Source organism: Ctenopharyngodon idella, chromosome 12 (genome assembly GCF_019924925.1).
Source record: "Ctenopharyngodon idella isolate HZGC_01 chromosome 12, HZGC01, whole genome shotgun sequence".
Lineage (NCBI taxonomy): Eukaryota > Metazoa > Chordata > Actinopteri > Cypriniformes > Xenocyprididae > Ctenopharyngodon > Ctenopharyngodon idella.
In genome coordinates, this window is record NC_067231.1 from 9,156,382 (window position 1) to 9,178,410 (window position 22,029).

The 22,029-nt window shown below is 36.1% G+C and overlaps 1 protein-coding gene across 3 annotated transcripts in view; it reads right to left on the reverse strand.

Moving 5' to 3' along the window:
- Positions 1-271: 271 nt before the first annotated feature.
- ccser2b (coiled-coil serine-rich protein 2b) overlaps positions 272-22,029 on the reverse strand; it is a 73,262-nt gene continuing 51,504 nt past the window's right edge. Inside the window, exons 9-12 of one of the 3 annotated variants that reach the window (XM_051913596.1) lie at positions 19,595-19,702; positions 16,222-16,309; positions 14,118-14,157; positions 4,894-5,179 (exon numbers count right to left, since the gene is read on the reverse strand). In XM_051913596.1, the coding sequence (XP_051769556.1) occupies positions 5,053-5,179; positions 14,118-14,157; positions 16,222-16,309; positions 19,595-19,702 (363 nt within the window). In that variant the 3' untranslated portion in view covers positions 4,894-5,052. Of the gene's footprint in view, positions 5,180-14,117; positions 14,158-16,221; positions 16,310-19,594; positions 19,703-22,029 lie in introns of all 3 variants that reach the window. The other 2 variants (XM_051913597.1, XM_051913595.1) reach the window with 2 other exon arrangements.

A 22,029-nucleotide genomic window follows, 5' to 3' on the forward strand; every position in this document is an offset into this window, starting at 1 on the left:
GTTGTGGTGACACTTTATCAAGTATTGGTGTAAATAGATCTTGAGGTAAATGTCAACAGCCCAAGCTTTCTCGCCAGTCCTCTGTAGTACTTTGAACCTTTTTAATTTTACTGTCACTGTCAATGAGAGCTCCTATTCTGTTACCCTTGGCAGGACTTCCAAAGTTTGGTTGGACACAAATATTCATACCTCAAGACATTTGAAAAGAACACCCAGTATGATATGTACTCTGCTCTAATCATAGTTCTGTAAAGTGCACACAAACACATAGTGTAATTGCAGTAGCTTTTGTTGCTGTCTTTATTTAGAGTTCTTGGACACTCAGCCTCATGGAAAGATGTTAAGCACATGAAAACATCTCTCATCTCATGTCTTTACATTTAAAGTGCATATAATATGATTAAGGGATTACTTTTACCTGTAACACACACACACACACACACACACGCACATTTGTAAATGCACAAATAAATTACGTTTGAACAGAGTTTTACATTATAGGGCAGTGCAATTTCATACAGTCATAATGTAGCAAAAATCAAGTAAACAGATGGCATACAACATAAAGGACAATAAAAACAGTACTAAAAGAGCAAATTAATAGTGTTATGATGATGCACATTGCTGCATCTGATTCTATCTAATAATACAGGGAGACATAATGACACAATGGTATTGTTTCTTCAACGTTTGCATGCTTCAAATGAGACAAAAGAAGTTGAAACCCAAGAAGTTGACACACTAATCTCCCTAATAAAATAGTGTTTATAATAGTTACCACCTCTAAAGACACAAACCCAATTATGTTATACCCACAAAGACAATGTTTCAAGTAATCCACATATTCAAAGGATAGTGAGGCCACAGACGCACTCTAATGTTTGTGCATTTTATACAGACTTAAAATAAAAGTGAAGTCATAGACATTAGTTTTTATTTCCTAAACCTTTATATCGTTGTAAAGACAGTAGTGTACCACTTAATGTTTCTTGGATTTTTCAGATCTGCTCGAGCCTGTTCCTGTGAGATTCTGCCCACTCCTGCAAAAATTATGCAATATTCTGTCATGCTCCCATCTGCAAAAGCCTGCAGGTAGAGGTCAGATTTTTCAGTCACACTCCATGCCCGCTTTGCCTTACCTAAATCAAACTCTTCTCTGAACACGGCAACGAAGATTTTTGTCAATTTGTATGTATTATTATGTGAAAAATTCAATGAAATATTAGAAATGTGCAGACAAGAAAATGGGATTGGTATAAGAGTGAGACAAAATCTCTGAGTTGTGTATCTTTGTCCCTCCTTTACTCTCCACAATGTCTTAAATTAAATTTCTTTTGTTCCACCATACTACTGGGAGGCAAATAACTGAGCTGTGTGGCAAAAGAAAAGTATTTGGGGGCTTAAGCCACATTTTAAAAATGTATGACATTGTGTCATGACATTAGATAACAAAATATCTAAATAAGTAGCCAAGCCAAACATTTCACAATAAGTTATCACATTATCGTGTTCAAAATGAAGACAAAAATAGTGACTATTTGTGGCTGGCAAAGGTTATTGGAATATGTCCATAGTTAAACTATACTTGTACTATACACTCTGCTAAGAAGATTTGATAATACGTATCCATTAACCATTAATGATATTCATAATCAGAGAAGCTTTGCAGTTACTTGCTTTATGTTCAAGTAGGAAAAGACCTCTTTATCTCTCACTGGCTGCTTTTTGTCAGTCGTATATGAAAAGATAAGATGTAACAGAGTTTCCTCGAGCCTTCAGAAAGGGTTCCACTATCCTCCATTGACAAAGACTATCATCTTCACTCCAAAACACTTCAGCAAAAGAACACCTCATCTCATCTAGGGTTCATCAGAAGAGATATCATCTACTCACTCAAATATATCTACAGCAATAGCTGAGGCCAGGAGTGGAGAGCATAGGTAGAGGTAGCGATTTTGTGAGGTGAGTGCACATTGAGGAGGATTTAGGGATTAGGATGAGGGTTTAGGACTAATCTAGCCACCCTTTCTAATTAAACCCTTTTTAACATCTACAGCGTCTAATGCAAGGTGGATGCCATCTCGACAGCCTCATTAGAAGATACCTGCATGCATGTTGAAGTGGCAAAGAATAGCTGAGATAAATGAAATAAGATGAACTGACATGCAGGGGATAAACAGTTTGACTTGCAGTGGTATGTGTAGCAAGCTGTCAGGCAAGATAGTGCTGATTGAAGGGCCTGATGGATTCACACCAGATAAGTCAGTGGATGTGCTAACCGTGTACTGCAGTGTTTGGTAAGGCAATCAGACAGACTGAATCTTGATGCGAATCGACATGGAATGAAAGTAGGGGCTGCTGCTGCAAAGCTTGGGCATTTTATTTTTCACGAGACTGAACTACAAGAGTAGAGAAAGTGGGATTTTTCCAGTTTGGAAACTGGGGGGAAGTAGAGACTGTAAGAAAAGGGGAAATGCTCATTTGTTTAACAAACCTAGCTAAAAATAATTCTAAAATGAATGAAATCTATAAATAATAACTTTGATAACAAAAAAAATAAGAAAGATGAGTGCGGCATTGCATGTCATATACATTATAGTATAATTAATTTAACATTCTAATCAGGTATGACCTGGATGTAACAAGAGGCCAGCTAGTAAGAGCTGCGCAGTAAACTTCACTTCCCTTTCCTAAAGAGGTGCATTAGTGACTGATGATAGAGGATGTATTCTTTAGTGTCCTTGTAATTGCACCCACCTACCATGCCAAGCCTCACTCGGAACTGGTCAGGTGGAACCGGTTGCATTGGTGCCATGACCCAGATGGGAGTGAGGTTTGGGGGGGTGAGTGTAACGCAGGCCAGCTAGTAAAAGCTGCGCAGATAAACCTCACTCCCCTGGTTTCAAGAGGCTTGCTAGAGGCTGCAGTCTTTAGCATCCTTGTTAGCGCACCTGAAATGAACCGTTTGCATGAATGCTATAGGATTTAGGTCCTTAAGATTTTTAATGTAAAGCCATAATAAATCATCAATTTCCTTGTTTTGTGATTTGTTTAACTGTTTTATTTTGCCAAAAAGGTTTGAACGCAAGTATGTGCACACAGCATCCCTTGATTCCTGCAATTCACAATCAAGCGCAGTTCACCCTGACTATGGCATGTAGGATGTGTCTTTTTTGGCCCTGGTATAATATACCGTAATTCTTAGTAATGTGGTCCAGGACCAAAAAGATTCCTAATCAAGAAACATACCTTACTTGGTGAAGTCACTGTAATTGTAAAGTAACCATGTCAACCACTTCTAACTCTCTCACTGTGTAGGCCAATGTTCCTCACAGCCAGAATTTTTTTTTTTTTCACCACATTATGTTCAAGGCCTTACAACACATACTGTTGTTAAGATCAACTTAGCTTCCAGAACTTGCTCTCATTAAGTACGGTGGTGGGAGGCTAATTCCTGCAAGACACACTCTTCACGCTAGCAGAAAAGAACAAAGGTACGAAGAGAGATGTGTAGAAAAGCAATTGGAGGAGACAACTTCTCTGAAAATCTCACTGGGCACTCTTCATCACGGCCCACGCGGCACATACCACATTTGGTGGTAGTTAAGACAGGAAAATGCAAGTCTGTCTCATCCATAAGGATGAGATAAGGATCCGTAAGAGCAATACAAAAAGCTGATGCAGGAGCAATAACAATACTTGGTTTTGTTCTAGAGAAGTGGCGCCTTGCTAATCTATCAGAGGAATATCAGAAGAAATATCTTATGCAAGGTGCATAGGTACAAGGTAGACAATAGTGTCTCTTACAACTTAGTGCATTATTCCGAAAAAAATAGTGGTTACCTGTGTCACGTTTTGTAAATAGTAAGAATAACTGGCAAGATCAGCCCAAAGGAAGCAAATCTGTATTGGTAGGCTTGCATATTTGTACTGCAGGGATGTAAAAAGTAAGACTGTAAGATTTGATTATAGTTTTCTTTTACTTTTTTTCTAGTACTAGCAAGCCCAGAAAAAAATACTGGATTATTCATTATTGTGGGTAAAAAGCAAGTAGAAGCGATCAGGTCTCTTGCTAAATTACCTCCTATATTCAACATATATTAAATTACACTGAGATCATTTTGATGCAAACCATTTGTAGTGGAGCTACAGTGGAGAATCACTTTTTTTTTATGGAATTCCTAATTTGCAGGGTAACACAGATAGCTTGAGTGCATTATTTGTTTGAAGCCCAGCAGATCAAGCAATGCAGCATGGTTTTAAAGAATACCTTAATATTCGTCAGCATACTTGACTGGTGCCTTATAAGCAGGGCATTAAGAAGCAGCTTTTGTATACTCTGGTGAGATGCCCTAAGCTTTGCTTAGCTGATCTAGAATTGTGGAAGCATACGAGAAGGCAGAGCGGGGGAGGTTATTGTTTGACCTTATTGAGATGCAGGGTTTGGGAGAGAAGAAAGCGCCTTTGGTTTAGGAAGGCGGGAATGTTTGGGCTGAAGGGGAGCACGAGCTCTGGGCAAACTGCTCTCTATCTTTCTGAGAAGTAGAGACTGTCTGCACCCTTGATTTTGTTTGTTACATACTGGTGCTACAGTTGTGGTGTCCATGGTAGTCTGTTGGGCTGGGTTTATGCAGGGTAGTCCGGTAGCTGGTAAAAGTTGATGTCTTTTGGATAGACCTGTGGCTCCTACCCTACCTAGGGCTCCATTGACCATACTGACCCGCTGTACTTCCTGGGGCTTGATGAGTGTTGAAGCTCTCTTAATATAGGTGGGTGGCTGTAGGGTTGAAAAATTGCTTTTTCTTAAAGGAAGTTTTTGTATACCTCTCTCTAGCTTACAGCAAAAGCTAGCAGAAGCTGGTGGGCTTGCTGGCTCATTGATTTTAAGCTGGCTGCTCACAAGGCCGAGCTCAGCAGGATCAGAGCTCTGAGAAGTTCTGGAAGAGGAGGCAGCAGTGCTATCAGCAGATATAGTTACCGTTGGTAAAGTACAATTTGGGGTAGACTTAACAGCGATGGGACTTTGTAGGTCTGGAGAGCAGGACGTGGGCGTCAGTGCGTGGTGACTAAGCTCGGCATCCAAACTGTCACAAGGGGCCTCTGTAGAGGTTGGACTTGATAGTCCTTCATGGTTGTGGAGCTTGCTGGGTAAGAATCTGGGAGTCTGTAGTATCTGAAGCTATTAAAGAGAAAAAAATAACAATTATTGAACATTTGTTTGCTTTAACTTCATAATGATTAGACTAGGCTGATTCTTCAATTACGGGACTTGTTCTGTCCCTTAGCAAGAGCTTTGAAAATAAATAAATAAATAAATAAAAAATTGGAAGACAGAATATACAACATGAGTGTCTGGATACACGAGAAACTAGAGGTTGACCTATTTCGACCTATTCATCAGACTTTTTGTTATATTTACTTAGGACAACCGACCGTATTTCATTAATACATTTTGAGAACTGCTTACTCTTACTTAAAACAAAACAGATTAATATTTAATTAATTAATCAAACTATATTTATATGATCAGATGTGTGCCTGAGACAAAATAATAAATAATATTACATACAATAAAGATATATCTAAATCTAAATAAAATATTTTGAGAAATGTTCTCTGAAATCCGAGGGTATCTGATCCACACATAGGCAGTCATCTTTGATCATATTTACCAAGGGTGCCAATAATTCTGACCACAACTGTATTTTTGATGAAACATTGCACCTTTTGAGGTCCAGAAAGGTACTAAAGACACTGTTAAAACCGTCGACGTGCCTAGAGTGGTTCAACCTTAATATTATGAAGCAACGAGAATACTTTTTGTGCGCAAAAACAAAACAAAAATAACGACTTTATTCAACAAATTCATCTGTCCCCTGTCATACTCAGTGTTTACGTCCAAACGGCGGCTCAGTATTGGCCGAAAAATCAACGAAAATAGCGTAGCAGTATTTGTTGAATAAACTCGTTATTTTTGTTTTGTTTTTGCGCACCAAAAGTATTCTCGTCACTTCATAATTCTAAGGTTGAACCACTGTAGGCACGTCGGCGGTTTTAACGGTGTCTTTAGTACCTTTCTGGACCTCAAAAGGTGCAATGTTTCATCAAAAATACAGTTGTGGTCAGAATTCTTGGCACCCTTGGTAAATATGATCAAAGATAAACCTGCATTGTTTATCCTTTTGATCTTTAATTCATAAAATTAGCAAAAATCTAACCTTTCATTGAAGGAAAGGAATTGAAAGTGGGGGGAAAATCACATTATGAAATAAATGTTTTTCTCCAAAACACGTTGGCCAGAATTACTGGCACCCCTAGATTTTTTTATGAGTAAAATATCTCTGAAGTATATTCCCATTCATATTTAAAAAAAATTTAGCACACCATAAACATGAAATTGTCCAGCCATGACTTCCTGTTCCACAGGAGTAAAAACATGAGGAAACACAAAGGCCAACTTCCCTTAATCATTGGAGAATTGCAGAGATTAATTGAGTCTTTAGTCTCAGAAAGCCTAAAAAAAATTATCAAACAGCACCTACATCCCCACAAGTTGTTCGGGAGGGTTTCAAGAAAAATCCTCTGCTCTCATCCAGAAACAATCTCCAGCATATTCAGTTGTCAGACAAGACTGGAACTTCAAATGGGACCGGCTTCTACGGTCAGATGAAACTAAAACAAGAGCTTTTTGGCAGCAAACCCACCAGATGGGTTTGGTGCACACATGGATAAAAAGTACCCCATGCCCACGGTTAAATATACTGCTGGCTCTTTAATGTTTTGGTCCTATTTATATGAAGAGAGTAACTGAAGAGTGAACTGAAGAGAAGAAGCACCAACATGGAGCTGGGAATCTGAAGGATCTGGAGGGATTCTGTATGAAGGAATGGTCTCTGATCTTTTGTCGGGTGTTCTCCAAACTCATCAGATGTTATAGGTGAAGACTCAGAGCTGTTATCTTGGCAAAAGGATGTTGCAAAAAGTATTGAATAAAAGAGTGCCAATAATTGTGGCCAACGTGTTTTGGAGAAAAACATTTATTTCATAATGTGATTTTCCCCCCACTTTTAATTCTTTTCCTTCAATGAAAGGTTAGATTTTTGCTAATTTTTATGAATTAAAGATCAAAAGGATAAACAATGAATATTTATTTTTACAGTCATCTTTGATCATATTTACCAAGGGTGCCAATAATTCTGACCACAACTGTATCTTAATTTCTGTTCCGAAGACAAACAAAGGTCTTACAGGTTTGGGACGACATGAGGGTGAGTACTTAATAGAAATTTCATTTTTGGGTGAACTAACCCTTTAAATGATGACAAAATATTATAATACTAATGTGATCCCTTTAATTCTCTAAAACACTTTATTATTCCATGACTATATGTAATGATAATGCTTACTGTATAAACACCTTGCCTTTTCTCTTTTGATGTTTCAAATAATTTTTTTTTTTTTAAGAGCAAAGCTTAGTCACAGGTCACAACAATGCAGAATCCGTGAATTATTTTACCTCTAGAGGGCAAACCCTTCAGTGCCAATGCACGGAGGAATTAAAAATTAAAAACTATCAGTGCTGATATTACCAGATAACCAATAGATCCAAAAAGCAACTCTCAGTGTTGTTTAATGTTTAAAACTGATATATCAGTCATGCTCTATGAGACATTATCCTCAGCAGCAGCCACACAGCTTCAGATGAACCTACTGTGGGTGTTAACTCTCAGACTTGAGTGAAACAGATTGAAGCATCCACACAACAAGCTGTCTGAGAGGGCTTTGATCCTTACAGTTCTTGGCGAAGTGGAGCTCACCGTCTCCACACTTATTAGCAACGATGTAGACTTACACGTGAGGTGGTGAGGTCACTGTCAAAGCAGTACATGCACTCGAGCGCATCTCTCAGACTGACAAAGAAGAATGCAATTCAAGTTAACAACTTACGACTCGAACCCAAAAGCGTCTAGTTCAGAGAAGCTAACATTGTCACAAAGCAAAACATCCAAAGTAGGGCAAATGAGTTTTTCTAAGGATTTCTGCCTTCTATTTAATATTTCAAATTCAGGATCACAAGAAATACACATAAAATTGATGGAACAGCCAACACATCCATCTCAAAGTGAATTATTCCATGTGATGCGAGGCTCTGTGGTACGCAGGACATTGAGGTGCTGGAATACAGTGCTATTGTTAGCTCAGTCTTTGATGTCTGCTGTGCTGGTTGATTGGCACTGGTGGATGATTTCCAGGTGGCAGGCCTTTATTCCGTGTAAACAGAGCTTTAGGAATAGTACCTTACTTGTGTTATCCTTACACAAATACCATGAAAAGTTACCACGATTACATACTTTAAATGATTGAAGTGGTTGAGGTATGGTTATGCTTTTGGAATAGTGTCAGTTCAATATTTTTTTTAATGTTTATTGGTTTATTCTAGTGGTCTATGATCACTCCAGTTTTTACTTTTTGAGTGTATAGAGTGCTGCAGTGATGGCATATTTTTGTAGGCCAACCCGGAAGTTAGCATTACCCTGGTTCCCTCAAAAAAAAAAAAAAAAAGAAAACAAAAAGATAGAAAATAAGCTCTGTGACTAACAAAAGTTACACGTTTTGTTCATCATGATACTCTTCAAAAATGAACACAACTTTTATGAATCTGTAAGCTTAAATATAATCGGCAGAATTACAAAGCTAAATGTAGGCTATAAACGACCTACACCACAGTCACATGACTTCAATGTCACCAGCATTAAAGGGATAGTTCACCCAAAAATGAAAATTCTATAATTTACTCACCCTCAAGGTGTTCCAAACCTGTATGAATTTCTTTCTTCTGCTGAACACAATAGAAGATATTTTGAAGAATGAAGAACAGTTGCTGGTCCCCAATGACTTCCATACACTGCAAAAAAAATGCTTTTCTTACTTAGAGTTTTTGTCTTGTTTCTAGTCCAAATATATAAAAATTCTTAAATCAGGATTTTCTAGACAAGTACAAATTATTGTCTTGTTTCCAGAAAAAAAAAAAATCTTATTTCAAACCAAAAACAAGATTATTTTGCTTACCTCATTGGCAGATTATTTTGCTTGTTTTAACCAAAAACTCACTTAATTTTGACTTATTTTTCTGAAAACAAGACAATAATTTTTACTTGTCTAGAAAAAGCTTCTTGATTTAAGAATTTTTAGATATTTGGACTGGAAACAAGACAAAAAATCTAAGTAAGAAAAGCATTTTTTTGCAGTGTAGTATTTTTTTTAATACTATGGAAGTTTGGTTACCCATATTCTTCAAAATATCTTTAAAAAAAATAAAATATTTATTGTTGGGTTTTCCAACATGGCGGCCATATGCAACTGGCCCATTTGTACTGCTCATTACATCTATTGCTCTTATTGTCCTTACTATTGCCCTTATAACTATCCAGCAGTATATTCGATTTAAGCCATTCACATTCTATAGGCTTTTAACTGATCCACTGAAAAGATCTGACTCAAAAGTATCATTAGTTCCCACAAAGCTATCATATACGAACAACACGAGTGTGTCATTATTGTCATTATTGGTCCACAGCAAATCTCCATTATCTCCTCAAGTTCACAAACATGTGTATGCCACATGCAACCCTAATAGTGTGTTTCTGCCGATCCTCAGGAGGTATTTCCTGGTCTACAGCACCCTCTAATGGAGACCATCTTCCATTCAATGCAGTGTTGTGTGCTTGTTTTATTGACTGAGACCATCTCCCTGTTTTTTGTGCCAATTCCAGGCCCCAGATTTCTTCTCAAAAATACAATCCTTTGAAGTTTTTTTTTTTTTTTTTCGACAGTATGTGGTTCAGAATGAATGAGAGAGAGAGAGAGCAGTGAGGAGTTTATCTAGAGAAGTGAAGTCTCAATCGGGCTAACCCGAGAGCACCTACAACCCTGTCAAAGCTTCAGAGAAAGTCTTAGAGGAGCTGTGTGAGGGCTCTCAGTTGTTTCATACATAATTTATGACAGCTCACCAAGAATTAAAATAAGACAGCTGAGAAAAGGTGACAGAGTTCTGGAGCAGAAAGAATCTATGGAGGGAGGGAAAAGTAGACAGACAGATGTAGAAAAGAAGCAAAGACAGAGAACAGATAAAAAATGTAAACAAGGTGAACACTAAAGTGTAAACAAATTGGTGAGTGAAATAAAGAGAACTGTCATAAGATTCCCCAAATATGAAAGCCCCCAGTTCTCTGCAAATGACTTTCTCATATTTGGAAAACCCTTTTCCCATGAAACACATCATTTGAAAATATGGATGATGCCAGAGGTGCTGCTGGTTTGTTTTATTTTCATGTACTCACACCTAAATTGAGTCCAAACATGCATTTTAATAATTATAACCTACCACCTCCAGCTACATGCACCAGTGCGGAGCATTCCAAATAATTAGAATATACATATAATTACAATAATGTCTCTTTCTAAAGGCAGGAATATCAAGGGAATCTTCAGTTTTGTTTAAAAGAGGTGTTCACATGGCAATGAGGTGTGATGAACGAACTGCAGAATGTAAAAGAACATAATTATGCCTCACGGCCCATGTACTCCACGTTCCCTACTTATTAAAAAAAAATTAAATTAAAAAAATAATAAATAAAAAAGATTGGGAAATGTGAATAACCACTGCCTGAAAAATGAAGAACAAATTAAGAAATACAAAAAGACAAATTGGTTTCATTAGGCAAAAAGTATGCCCCTTAAAAGTGGGATTTTTTTCTAAGCACTTCAGCATATGGCATTATGTGAAAGTAAAATATGAAATATCATATTAATGAAGGCTTTTTCTTTTTTCATTTGAGAATTTTTGGTAAAGCCAGTCTTTCATTCTTGTGGTTGCTTTTATCACACATAGTGTTGCTCTGATTTTGTACAATACCAAGCTTTGCTACCTCAGTAGCAGTACTAAATCGATATTTTAGTAGGCAACAAATGAACCACCTTAGATGCCTGATGAGCTGAAACAAACAAAAAAAAAAAATACTGTGCTACATAAATTCATGCAGTTACAAAAGTTTTTTGCTTGTTTTATAAGCATTTCAACATAATTGACACATCAAATTAAAGTCCAAACAATATTTTGTTTGATTTGTGTACCAGTGGTGTCATTCAGTCCAAACAATATTTATCAGCACTCAAATGTCCAGTGATAACTAGTAAATCAAAATGACACAATAAAATTTAATTTTCAACAATATTATCAATGTTATCCTGCACACTTGTCGACGACTTGTGTCATTGTATAATTTAGGATGAGCACAGGGCCTTTGGTTTGCATGGTTTGATATATTTCCTCCTAAAGCAGCATGTCTTGTGGCATTGTTTGCAGACTGATAAGTCTGGATTAACATTTTGTTTTCTTTGAATGCCAAGTAATTCCATATTTGGCTACAGCACTGCTTTTCAGTGAGCTGAGGTCAAAGATATTGAAATCAACATCTTTTGTTTTATCCGCCATTTCTATCACTCAGCTGGCTTGTTGTGTGTCACACTGATTCAAATTTTCACCATGCTGGCATCATATTTGATTTTTTATTTACATTTTTTTAGTACCAGTATTCTCTGCAATACTAATTGCAAAAAGTCTACCAAAAAGGGCTAATTGTATAGAAACCAGAGTTGGAGTCTTGGTCTTGAGACCTCTCAGGACCATGTAAATACAGCCTTGGACTGGGTCTTTCTCTCGTAATTTGTTGTCTTGGTCTGAGCTATAGTCAGAGGTACAATGTTTGAAATGAATGATGGAATTAATTTTTGGGCATTTTCCCCATTTAAAATGGACAGTCTAGTTCTTGGACATACAGGTCTTGGTCTGGATCTTGGCCTCAAGGTGTCTAAGTTTGGGTATTAAGCCCAAAGTATGCTTCAGTTGTATATTGGCCACTACATCTTGTGCACAGCGTGCAAGACATAAATTTCATCATTTGCACAGTCCACTAGGTGGCAACACTCAAAGTTAGGCTGTTGCTTTTAAAACTACTCAAACAAGGAGATCTGCTAGAGGTTTGGGTCTTTAGGGATTTGCTATTGGTCTGGTCCTCAATCTAAGGGAGTCCAACATAATCACATGAGTACGTGTTTTGCATAAACCATAAGTGATGGGTGAAACAATGCTTTCTGAAACTTTGAATCAACTGAACCAATTGCAGTACTTCGCAAAATGATTCACTGTTTCAAAGCACTCGAAACGCCACAGCAAAACGCAGCTCAAACACACGCATAAAAACATTTTTTACAAACCAACTGTAAATGTTTTACTGAAAGTGTAATCTATTAAATGCAATTAAAAATATCTAATACAATTAAATATGAAGTGTATTTATAATATGTGTTATTTAATTAAATTCTAGGACTTGTTTTGTTTGTTTTATGGAGAGCTTTGTTAATCAGGCTAATAAGAGACTATTAACTAAAGCCACTTCTTTTTTATTATACAAATGTTATTAAATGTCTACAAATGTATAAAATTGATCCATACAGACGCTGGTTCATGGGTTCACAGTGATTGCCCCCTAGCGGTGAACAATTGGAATTTCGAAAACATTTCAAAACAGTTAAGAAGTAATGAAGCATCGTTTACTGAAATCATGTGACTTTGGCAGTTTGATAAGCTTTCTGAATCAATGGTTTGAAACAAATGATTCACAAAGGTTTCAAAGTTTTACAAAGCAGTGTTTCAAAAGCACCTATCACTAAAAAACATACAATATTGATGTACTGACAGCATCTAAAACGTAAATTATGCACATATGAACAACTTTACAGACATAAATCTTGAAATGTATGAATCCTTATTTATGCATACTGAGGTTCTTAATGCAGTGTACTGATTTACTTAAATTAATACTAACATTTCATTCTGTTCTGTGTGATTTGTAGTGCCAACTTGTTTTAAAAGATTACAAACTGTTAAACAAGATTTTTTTAAATCTTAAAATGCATAACTTTACTGTAGTGGTTTAACCATTACTTATCATGTAATATTTATTTATTTTGTTTGCTGTGGTATCAAAAATGTTTTCTCAATATCGTGACTCAAAAAATGACCATCAAAACACACACAAAAAAAGTAATCCATTTTATTCATACTCTGTTATCCAAATACTCAGAATCTTTTTTTCTTTTTTTTGTGAAGAACATATTTAATTATTTTTGTCAAATCTTGCACTCATTACAATTTCACAATTTGCTGTCTCAAAATAGTGATATCAAACACTCATTGGCTGTTGCCTGCTTCATCACCAATCACCAAGATTTATTAAAAATTTAAATTCTGCTCTTTACCTCACACAAAACTATTGTATACCTCCTGAGAAGACTGAATGTAACACATTGTCATTAAGTATTGCTTTTTGACATTTTAGCAATAAAGTATGGTCATTACACTTATCCGTTATGTTTTCTTATACTGTATTTTTAAAAAATGGTTACGATTAAGTTTAGAGGTACAGTATGTGTGGGCTTAGCGGCTTAAAAATATCTATTTAATGGTATATTGAATTGTCATTGTATATCTTTGTATCATTGTATGTATATATATATATCTATATACATATACATATATAACATTTATACTATTTATCCTTATAAATTTATTTATGATATAAAAGATCCGTAAATATTTTTAATACGTTTCTTTAGCTGTAAATATGTAGTAATATTTAGGTTTTAGATGCTGTCAATACAATATATTGTATGTTTTACTATCAAAACATACAAAAAAGAGTTTTTGTATTGTAAACTTTACATAATAATACCTATGTAGAGTGAGACCAGGCTAAGTAGTCTATACTGGTCTGATACTGGTCTTGACTCTGGAATTAACAATGTAAACTTAGATTTCACAAAATTATAGGGGATGGTCAAACAGATATGAGAGAATGAAAGACAAAGGGGGCTTGAGAGAAGAGACTGAAAGACAGAAAGAGGTTTGAAGAAAGTCAGCTTTATGAAAACAGTATGAACCTGTATGATGCAGATGGGCTGTCCTCGCAGTACAGAATAAGAGACCATGCAAACAGAGAGAGAAAAAAGGAAGGGGTTGAGAGGATGTTTTAGAGAAAAGACAGGCAGTACTATACCACGCAGTGTCTCTGAAGTAATGTACTAGATGCTCCACTCCTTTTGCCAGAATTTGGGAGAGGCAGAGGGAGAGAAACAATAAGGAAAAATCAGTCAATTAAAGATATACACACAGATGACTGGGGCAGAACAGGAAGCGACCTCAGCACACAAGACACACAACATGAAGGCAAACTTTTTTTACTATAACATTATTACAAAGAATTGAACAGCCAATTCAGCCATGACAGTGATCAAGTTTTTGCGCTTCACATGACACAAATGAAAGCAAAAAGAAAAAAGGGGAAGTGCATTCAGTTCCATGCTCATTAGCAAATCTGAAATTGGGCAGAATTAAGGTTCTGTCTGGACTGCTCAATCTAAGCGACTGCCAAGGAGAGAGAGAGAGAGAGAACACGTGTCTTAGAGTCAGAGGGTTGTCGTTTTCTCTGAGGGATCCCACAGTGCCAGATCAAAAACTGTAATGACTCTCTTTCTCAATACCAGTCTCCCACAGCTGCCATCTGATGTATTAACAGTCATCACAGCTTAACCACAGCTCGCAAGCGCTTTCACCAACAAGCTTTGTGGGGAAGGATCTTTCAGTCAAATCTTGTTTATTAGATGGTTAGTTTCCATAAACGTGATGGCAGCTACTGTATGGTGGTTTACTATAGAGCAGAGTTGTCAAAAGTACCAACATCAGTACCAATCGGTACTGAAATTTAAAAAAATGTGATGCTTTGAGCACTGTTGAGCGGATTCGTAAACACCTCTGATTGGCCATTGTGTTGGGATATGTCTGTGATTGGCTACAATGATCAATGCACAAAAGCATTTGAAAGCACACAAGTGTTTGAATTTGAAAGCGGTTTTCTAAGCGGGAGTGGGAGCGGGAACGTTTGAAGGCAGTGGACTGGTTCGCGATAGATGCCTGCTTTCAAACGCTTCCATGTGTATCTGTGTAAGCGCTTGATGAAGAGTGTCACTGATGACTATTTACAACATTTATGAAACGTTGATCATTGAAGCCAATCACAGACATATCCGATGAGTGCGTCAACACAATGGCCAATCAGAGGTATACACGAATCTGTTCAACAGCGCTCAAAGCGTCACATTTTTAAAATTTCAGTACCAACTTGGTACCGAAGTCGGTACTTTTGACAGCTCTACTACAGAGCTAATCCTTTACACATCCTCATGTTGTTCCAAAAAATAAAGGGTTCCAAACCCTTTATTTTTTTCCATGAAACAGAATGTCCAAGCTGCTCCTTTCTATACAATGAAATTAAATGGGTACAGGTGCTGTCAACTCCAAAAAAGACAAAAGCGCACCATAAAAGTATCATAAATGTATCATATGTCTCTGAAGCCAAGCAATAGGTTTTATGAGAAACAGAAACTGTAGGGTTATTTAAAAAAAGACTAAAAATCTGCTGTAGCTCTCAAATCACAGTTGCATTTGCGTACATTCAAACTTGACGTCTCAAGGTGAGTTGCCATTAAGTTACATCATTGGGCTTCATGTCTCGTGATCAAACACCTTGTGTCTCATGAATGTAAGCGTGAACGAGATTTGAGAGCTTTGGTAGAGGTCTGTTCCTCAAAAAAGCTAACATTTGACAGAAGGATAAAAGTAATAGTTTGGAATGTCATAACGGAGAGTAAATGATGACAGTTTTCATTTTTGGGTGAACTATTCATCCCTCTACAGTAAGGATCTCAGTTACAACTGTATATTTTTAGACAATGAAAAAGATAACAAAACCGGATCTCATCAGCAAATGCTCTATTGAAAACAGCTCAGATCTTCTAAGAAATTTGGTTGAGGGATAAAAGTACAGAAGAAAGTTATTCAGTGTATGACTGTCTGTCTTCGAAAGCTATGCAGAAAAACTAATTGGGTCTGGAGATTCTAAACCAAGCAGACAGGCAGAGGACATAATGTAAATGAAACTAAAATGAATAGAAATGATGGACTGATTCAGCACTGGAATGTGATAGGACGGTGGATCTGTGTGCATGACACGAGGGGTCACAAGGGGGAGGCAGGCGGACATGCAGCAAGCACTGGGGCTAGTGCACAGACTGGTTCAGCTGGTCGGATGGTTAAAGACTCACTCTGTCTGTGGTGACGTGGCGCACATGGCTGCACACTCCCCCGCTGTGAGTGTTGCCAAGAAGAGAGGATAGGGGCAAGCAACATGCCCTGTACAGAGGAACAAAGAGAGAAAGTCTGATCCCTGCACCATACACATACAGATACTGTACTGTACATACTGAAACACATACTTACAGTTCGACAGGGGAAAAAAAAAAATATTTCAAAAGTGCAAGCCGCATAGGGTGAATTCAGGTTGATTGGGACACTTTTCCCTAGTCATCTCAATGGAATCTGATTGAGCCTGAATTCACCCCTACTTGTAAATGTAAGTTTGGTAAAATGCCACTTTAACTGTCAAATTAATAGTCTTTCAGGGACAGACTTTCAATTTTTGAATTAAGACTGGACCACTTTTCACTTGGTGGCATGTAAATCCACCAACCACAATTCATTTTGTTTTTATGTACTGTTCAGGTGAAAGTAAATTGGAAATCGATGATGCTGGAAAACTTTTAAATCTTTGTGCTCAGAATGGCAATTTGTCATTTTTCTGTGCAGTATGCATCACATTGCCCATCGGGGCCTTTCTGGGGCTTGGCATAAGGCACTGCTACAGTATGTTCAATATTTCAAACCCTGTTTGTGTGTAAAAGCAACCAAAGACAAACGTTCATTCTCAATAGATGTACCGATATCACCCAATAACAAAACAAAAACACCCTGACTTCATCTGACTTCCCATGCAGAGAAACTTCTAAAGGGGTGTTTACATTGACAGTGATCGGTGACAACGTGATAGAAAGACATTCATTTTAAATGAGAATTAGCGGAAACGAAAAGTTTAACCTAATGCAGCAGCAGAGTGTGCAGTGAAATTATTGGAGCTCATGTGATCAGTTTCTTGTGAGATACTAGTCAAGTGTATTCAAAAACAAAATATAAAAACCAACAAAGTATAAACGAGATGTAAATAAGACATTCATTGTGTGTTTTTTTTTAAAACAAGAGTTTGCAGAACTTCTGAACAGAAGTTACTGACAGCTTCAATGATTATAAAGTGAGCACTCTTTCATTGCTTTCTGTATAGAACCCATTCATGATGTGAATAAAAGTTCTTTTTCATCTGCTAGAAAGATGTGCACACAAACTTTCGGGAAAGACAACTGTACTTAAATGTGGGATTGAATTTGAAATGGCAACTACTAACATGGTTATACTTAAAACATTGACTCCTTATCATTTTTATTAGCATTAACAATTAACTCATTTAATTTTTTTAAATATTTTTATCTTCGTAAAAAGTCGAATAGTGAAATCATTTTTGCTATGGTACCGGGAAATGTTACTGGCATTGGTACCGACTACTGAAATTCTGGTATTGTGACCACACTGTTCTCAATAGTCATTGTACACACTCAACAGCACAACGTTTTCATTTTACATTATTCTAAAAACAAATACATTGAAATTAAAATTGATTTATTTGATTTAACTCTGTTTTCTAAATAACATTTACTATTAGAAAATAACAAAAATCTATTAATTTTGGTAAAAGAGTTGCAAAAATGGCAAATCTTTTATAATGAACACAAAATAAAAAAACATATAATGCTTGCACACCTGAGGTTGACAATCAACATTTTCTCAAGGTTAAGCACCCTTCACTAACTATTGTGGAAGAAAAAGTTTAGGCCTTATTTTGCACCCTATTCGTGAGAAGTGCTGACTTCTAAACACACAGGCAAATTCAATTAGGATACACAATCATCACTGCCCCACTTTGGGCTGTTTAGTTTTGCCGACCGTCAACATTTTCCTCTCTTTGATCTGACCTCTCAAGGGGTCTTTTCTGAATAATAACTGCATTGTTTTTCCCTGTTGTCCATTACACTTTGAGCACAGAACCACCAACTGAGATCTACTGAATTGAAATGATTTCTTCCAGAGCCTGCAAGAAATGTTACATCATTCACACAATTCTGTTACCAGGACTACAGACAAAGTTTCTTCAGAACTGTCAAGACAATAAGGACTTTTACATCACCCAGTGGCGGCATTTTATTAGAACATGCTTTGGGTACAGTGCAATTACAAACTGTTTTTAATGCACTGGTTTCTCAGCATAGTCAACTAACTATATTGAGAAATGGAGAACCATGCTGGTGAAGTTGCTAATGTAAATCACAAAAAAGCAGTCCTAAAAACTAAAATATATGATCATCAGCAGCATTCGGAAACAAGCAGTTTGCACTTTACAGGGATAGTTCACTCAAAAATGAAAGATTTCATCATTCATACGTTGTCATATCATTTCAAATCTGTATGAATTTATTTCTTATTAGGAACACAAAAGAAGATATTTTGAAGAATATTGGTAACCAAATTGTTGGTGCACATTGACATCCATTGTGTGGAGAAAAAAAAAAAAGAAAGATATTTCAAATATATAATATAAAATATATTCTGTTATGTTCCACAGAAGAAATAAAGTCATACAGGTTTAGTATGACGTGAGGGTGAGTAAAGGATGACAAAATTTTAATTTTTTTGTGATTAACTATGCCTTTAAGATCATCTGTTAAGCAAGTTAAATACTGTATGTTACCGTATGGAACCCTACTAGGAATATACTCAAAATGTACATCTATACATATACACTAAACAGGCTTCTGTCTGCAACACTCAATGCAACTGTAACGCGGGAGTCAGCCCTAACCAAAATGTATGGATAGATGTTTGTGAGTCATCTAAGAAAGACCCAGAGACAGGCCACTAACCTGTGTTTGGTTTTCCTCAAAACAAATAAACGTGAATCTAGCAACATTTTAAAAGTGTTATATGCATCACTTCCATTCAGAAATTAAATGTAAGGTAAATGGTGTTAAAAGATCAATGCTCTATCATGTTTGATAATAATGTACCACCAATAACTAAACCTTACCCTAACAAATGAGAGAAAAAGACGCATTTGCTGAAGAAACCATGCCATTTTAGCTTGCTACTACAAGTCTTTGAAGTCTTTTATTGTGACTCAGTGTGTGTCTAAAGGAGTAAAATGGTGTTTTACTGCCACTAGTGTTCATTTCAAATAGAAACTGCAGTGAATTGTATGTATAGGTAGTTTTGCAAAAATGTAGGTAGAGGCACGTTTTTCCAATGAGCCCATGAATCAGAAACACGAATGGCAATTGCACCAACCAGTCAAAACCCCAGCACCTAACTTCACTCCTCTCAGATGCATGAGCATCCTTATTTCCACACAGGTGAGTGAAATCATTTGGCCCATGCCTTTGTCAGTCAGTACTATTCCTAACCATGAACATAATATGCTCAACTCTGCAGTGATAAAGCTGACCTGATTCTGTTTTCTATCTCTACATATATACTCACATTATGCGGCCTCAAGGTTTGAGTATCCTTGTCCTGGTGCTCCGCTGACTCCTTGTTAGCCTCTGACCCCTGCAGGCAGTGGCACTGCATATCCTCTACTGGAGAAGACTATGAAAAATACAAAAAAATAAAATGCTATTGCTATGTAAAACGAAGTATAATTAACAAATGTCACATCTGTTGTGTTTCACAATAGAATACAACACACATTTCAATTTTACAGGTCCTTTATGTCTGAACATTATGAACATTCATAAACAAAATGAGTGTGGATTTTATAAAGATCATCAAAAACATGTATTTCATCCCAAAATCAAAAGAAAGAACTTACATTTTGAAAAACGAATCCTATTTAGGACCATTGAGGTATTTTTGTATTGTGATATGACAGTTCATAACAGTTAAGCAACTTAAATAAATTACATATTATTTAAATATGTGAAGTATAGCCTACAACATGGTAAAATCTAATGAGAATCATTATTGAGAATAAACGGAATAGGAAAAAAAAATATATGTCAAAATGCAACAAGAAAAAATTCTTTACCTAAAACTAGCTTCATTTTCTTTATACAAAATATAATTTCTTATTTTCATATTTTGATTTTGGGTGGAATATGACGTTTTCATGAAATTCATGAAAGCAGAAACTAGAGAAATAAGAAATTATGAGTGAAATAAAAAATCTGAGTTTGAAGTTAATTTACAAAATCTAATTTGGCAACAATATTTCAATACATGTCTGCAAATATCATTTCCTCTAACAAAATATATTTACTCATGTTGCTTTCATAAGAAACTATATAAATAAATGCAGTCTCTGCATGCAGCAGTTTGAGTTTGTCATCATGAATAATCAGTTCAGCACTACCAGTTTCACCTGTGAATGCATATCATGACTAGATCGTGTTTAGATTACACTGATGTACAAACACAATGCATCCATTCAGGACAAGCAGATCACAACACATTGTGTTTCCAATATGTATGAAGAAACATCCATCCATCCATCCATCTATCCATCCATCCAGAGCACCAGTGTGAGTTAAATCATTGTTATATACAGACTAATGTGCCCAAATTGGGCAAATCTATGGATTATCGTGTACATTTATGATACAAAATTGGTAAAACTTTAGAATAATTTTCCATCATTAATTAATAACTACACAGGAACAAATGAGCAATATTCTACTACTATTAACTAACAAGAAACTCTGATTAAGATAATAGTGCTCAGTTGAATGTGGTAGTTCACTATTAGCTAGTCAGTAACTACTACTTTTTTTCATACCTCCCAGAGGACTACTAAGAACTATTATATACAGGCTCATAATTAATGTGAATAATGCATAATTTATAATTCTAAAGTGAAGATCATAGTAGCCAACTAGTAATGAATCAAGTATTACCAAATCCTTCGGAAGGAATTACTAATTATTTGCAACAGTATTCTAAAGTTAAAAGCATGATAGCTCCCTAGTAATGACTGAAGCTGTATCATTGTAAGCTTTTGAGATTTTTGTAAGGCTTTGGATGGTAATAACTCAGGTGTTACTACATCCTTCTAAAGTAATTACTAATTATTTGGAATGATTGGGAGGACTAGCCATCAATCTGAGTGGGCCAGTGCCATCCTTGTCCTTATGCTGCCTCACCAATGACTTGCAGTCTGTTTTTTTTATTTTTAGGACGGGTGATTTCCCAAAAGGGTTGCCTCCTTGAACAATGCATGATCAGGGCTGCTCAAATGTGCTTGTTTGACGTGCAAAAACCAATGAGGCTTGTTCTTAACATTTGAGTGTACATATTTGATGTGCTCTATGTATGTGCGTCAATCAATGTTTATACGCAAATAAAAGACTAAATTAGATTGGTTCATCATATAAAGTGACCGTGGCTGTCCAGAAGACCTGGATTAAATTTCTCAATTCATATGGATTCATCTTATGTTTTTGTGAAATTTTTTGGTTACATGGACTTTCAATGAAGTGACAGAATTCTCTCAGGTTTCATTAAAAATGTATTTATATGTGTTTATTTATACTATAAATATTACTGCAAAAATGATTCTTCAAAATGAAGAAAGAAAAAAATGTGGATCTGGATCATGTCTAAATATATATCCAAAAGGCATCATTTTTAAGCATAAAATCTAGAATTGTCACACAGTAGGTGGATGCATAGAAAACAGTTTTGTCACATTATTGTCAACCATTGTTGTCAACATAATTTTCAAGTCAATCTGCCCACAATACATGGCATATTCAGATTTTTACTGTAGTGAAGTTGTATAAATTTGCATATTTCCATATGCAAATGATGATGAAATTAACTTGTAAATAAGATCTAAATATCATAAAATCCCAAACTGACTTGACCAATGAAATCAAAATAAAATCTGTGGTGGAGCAGATACACGTTCGAGCTTAATT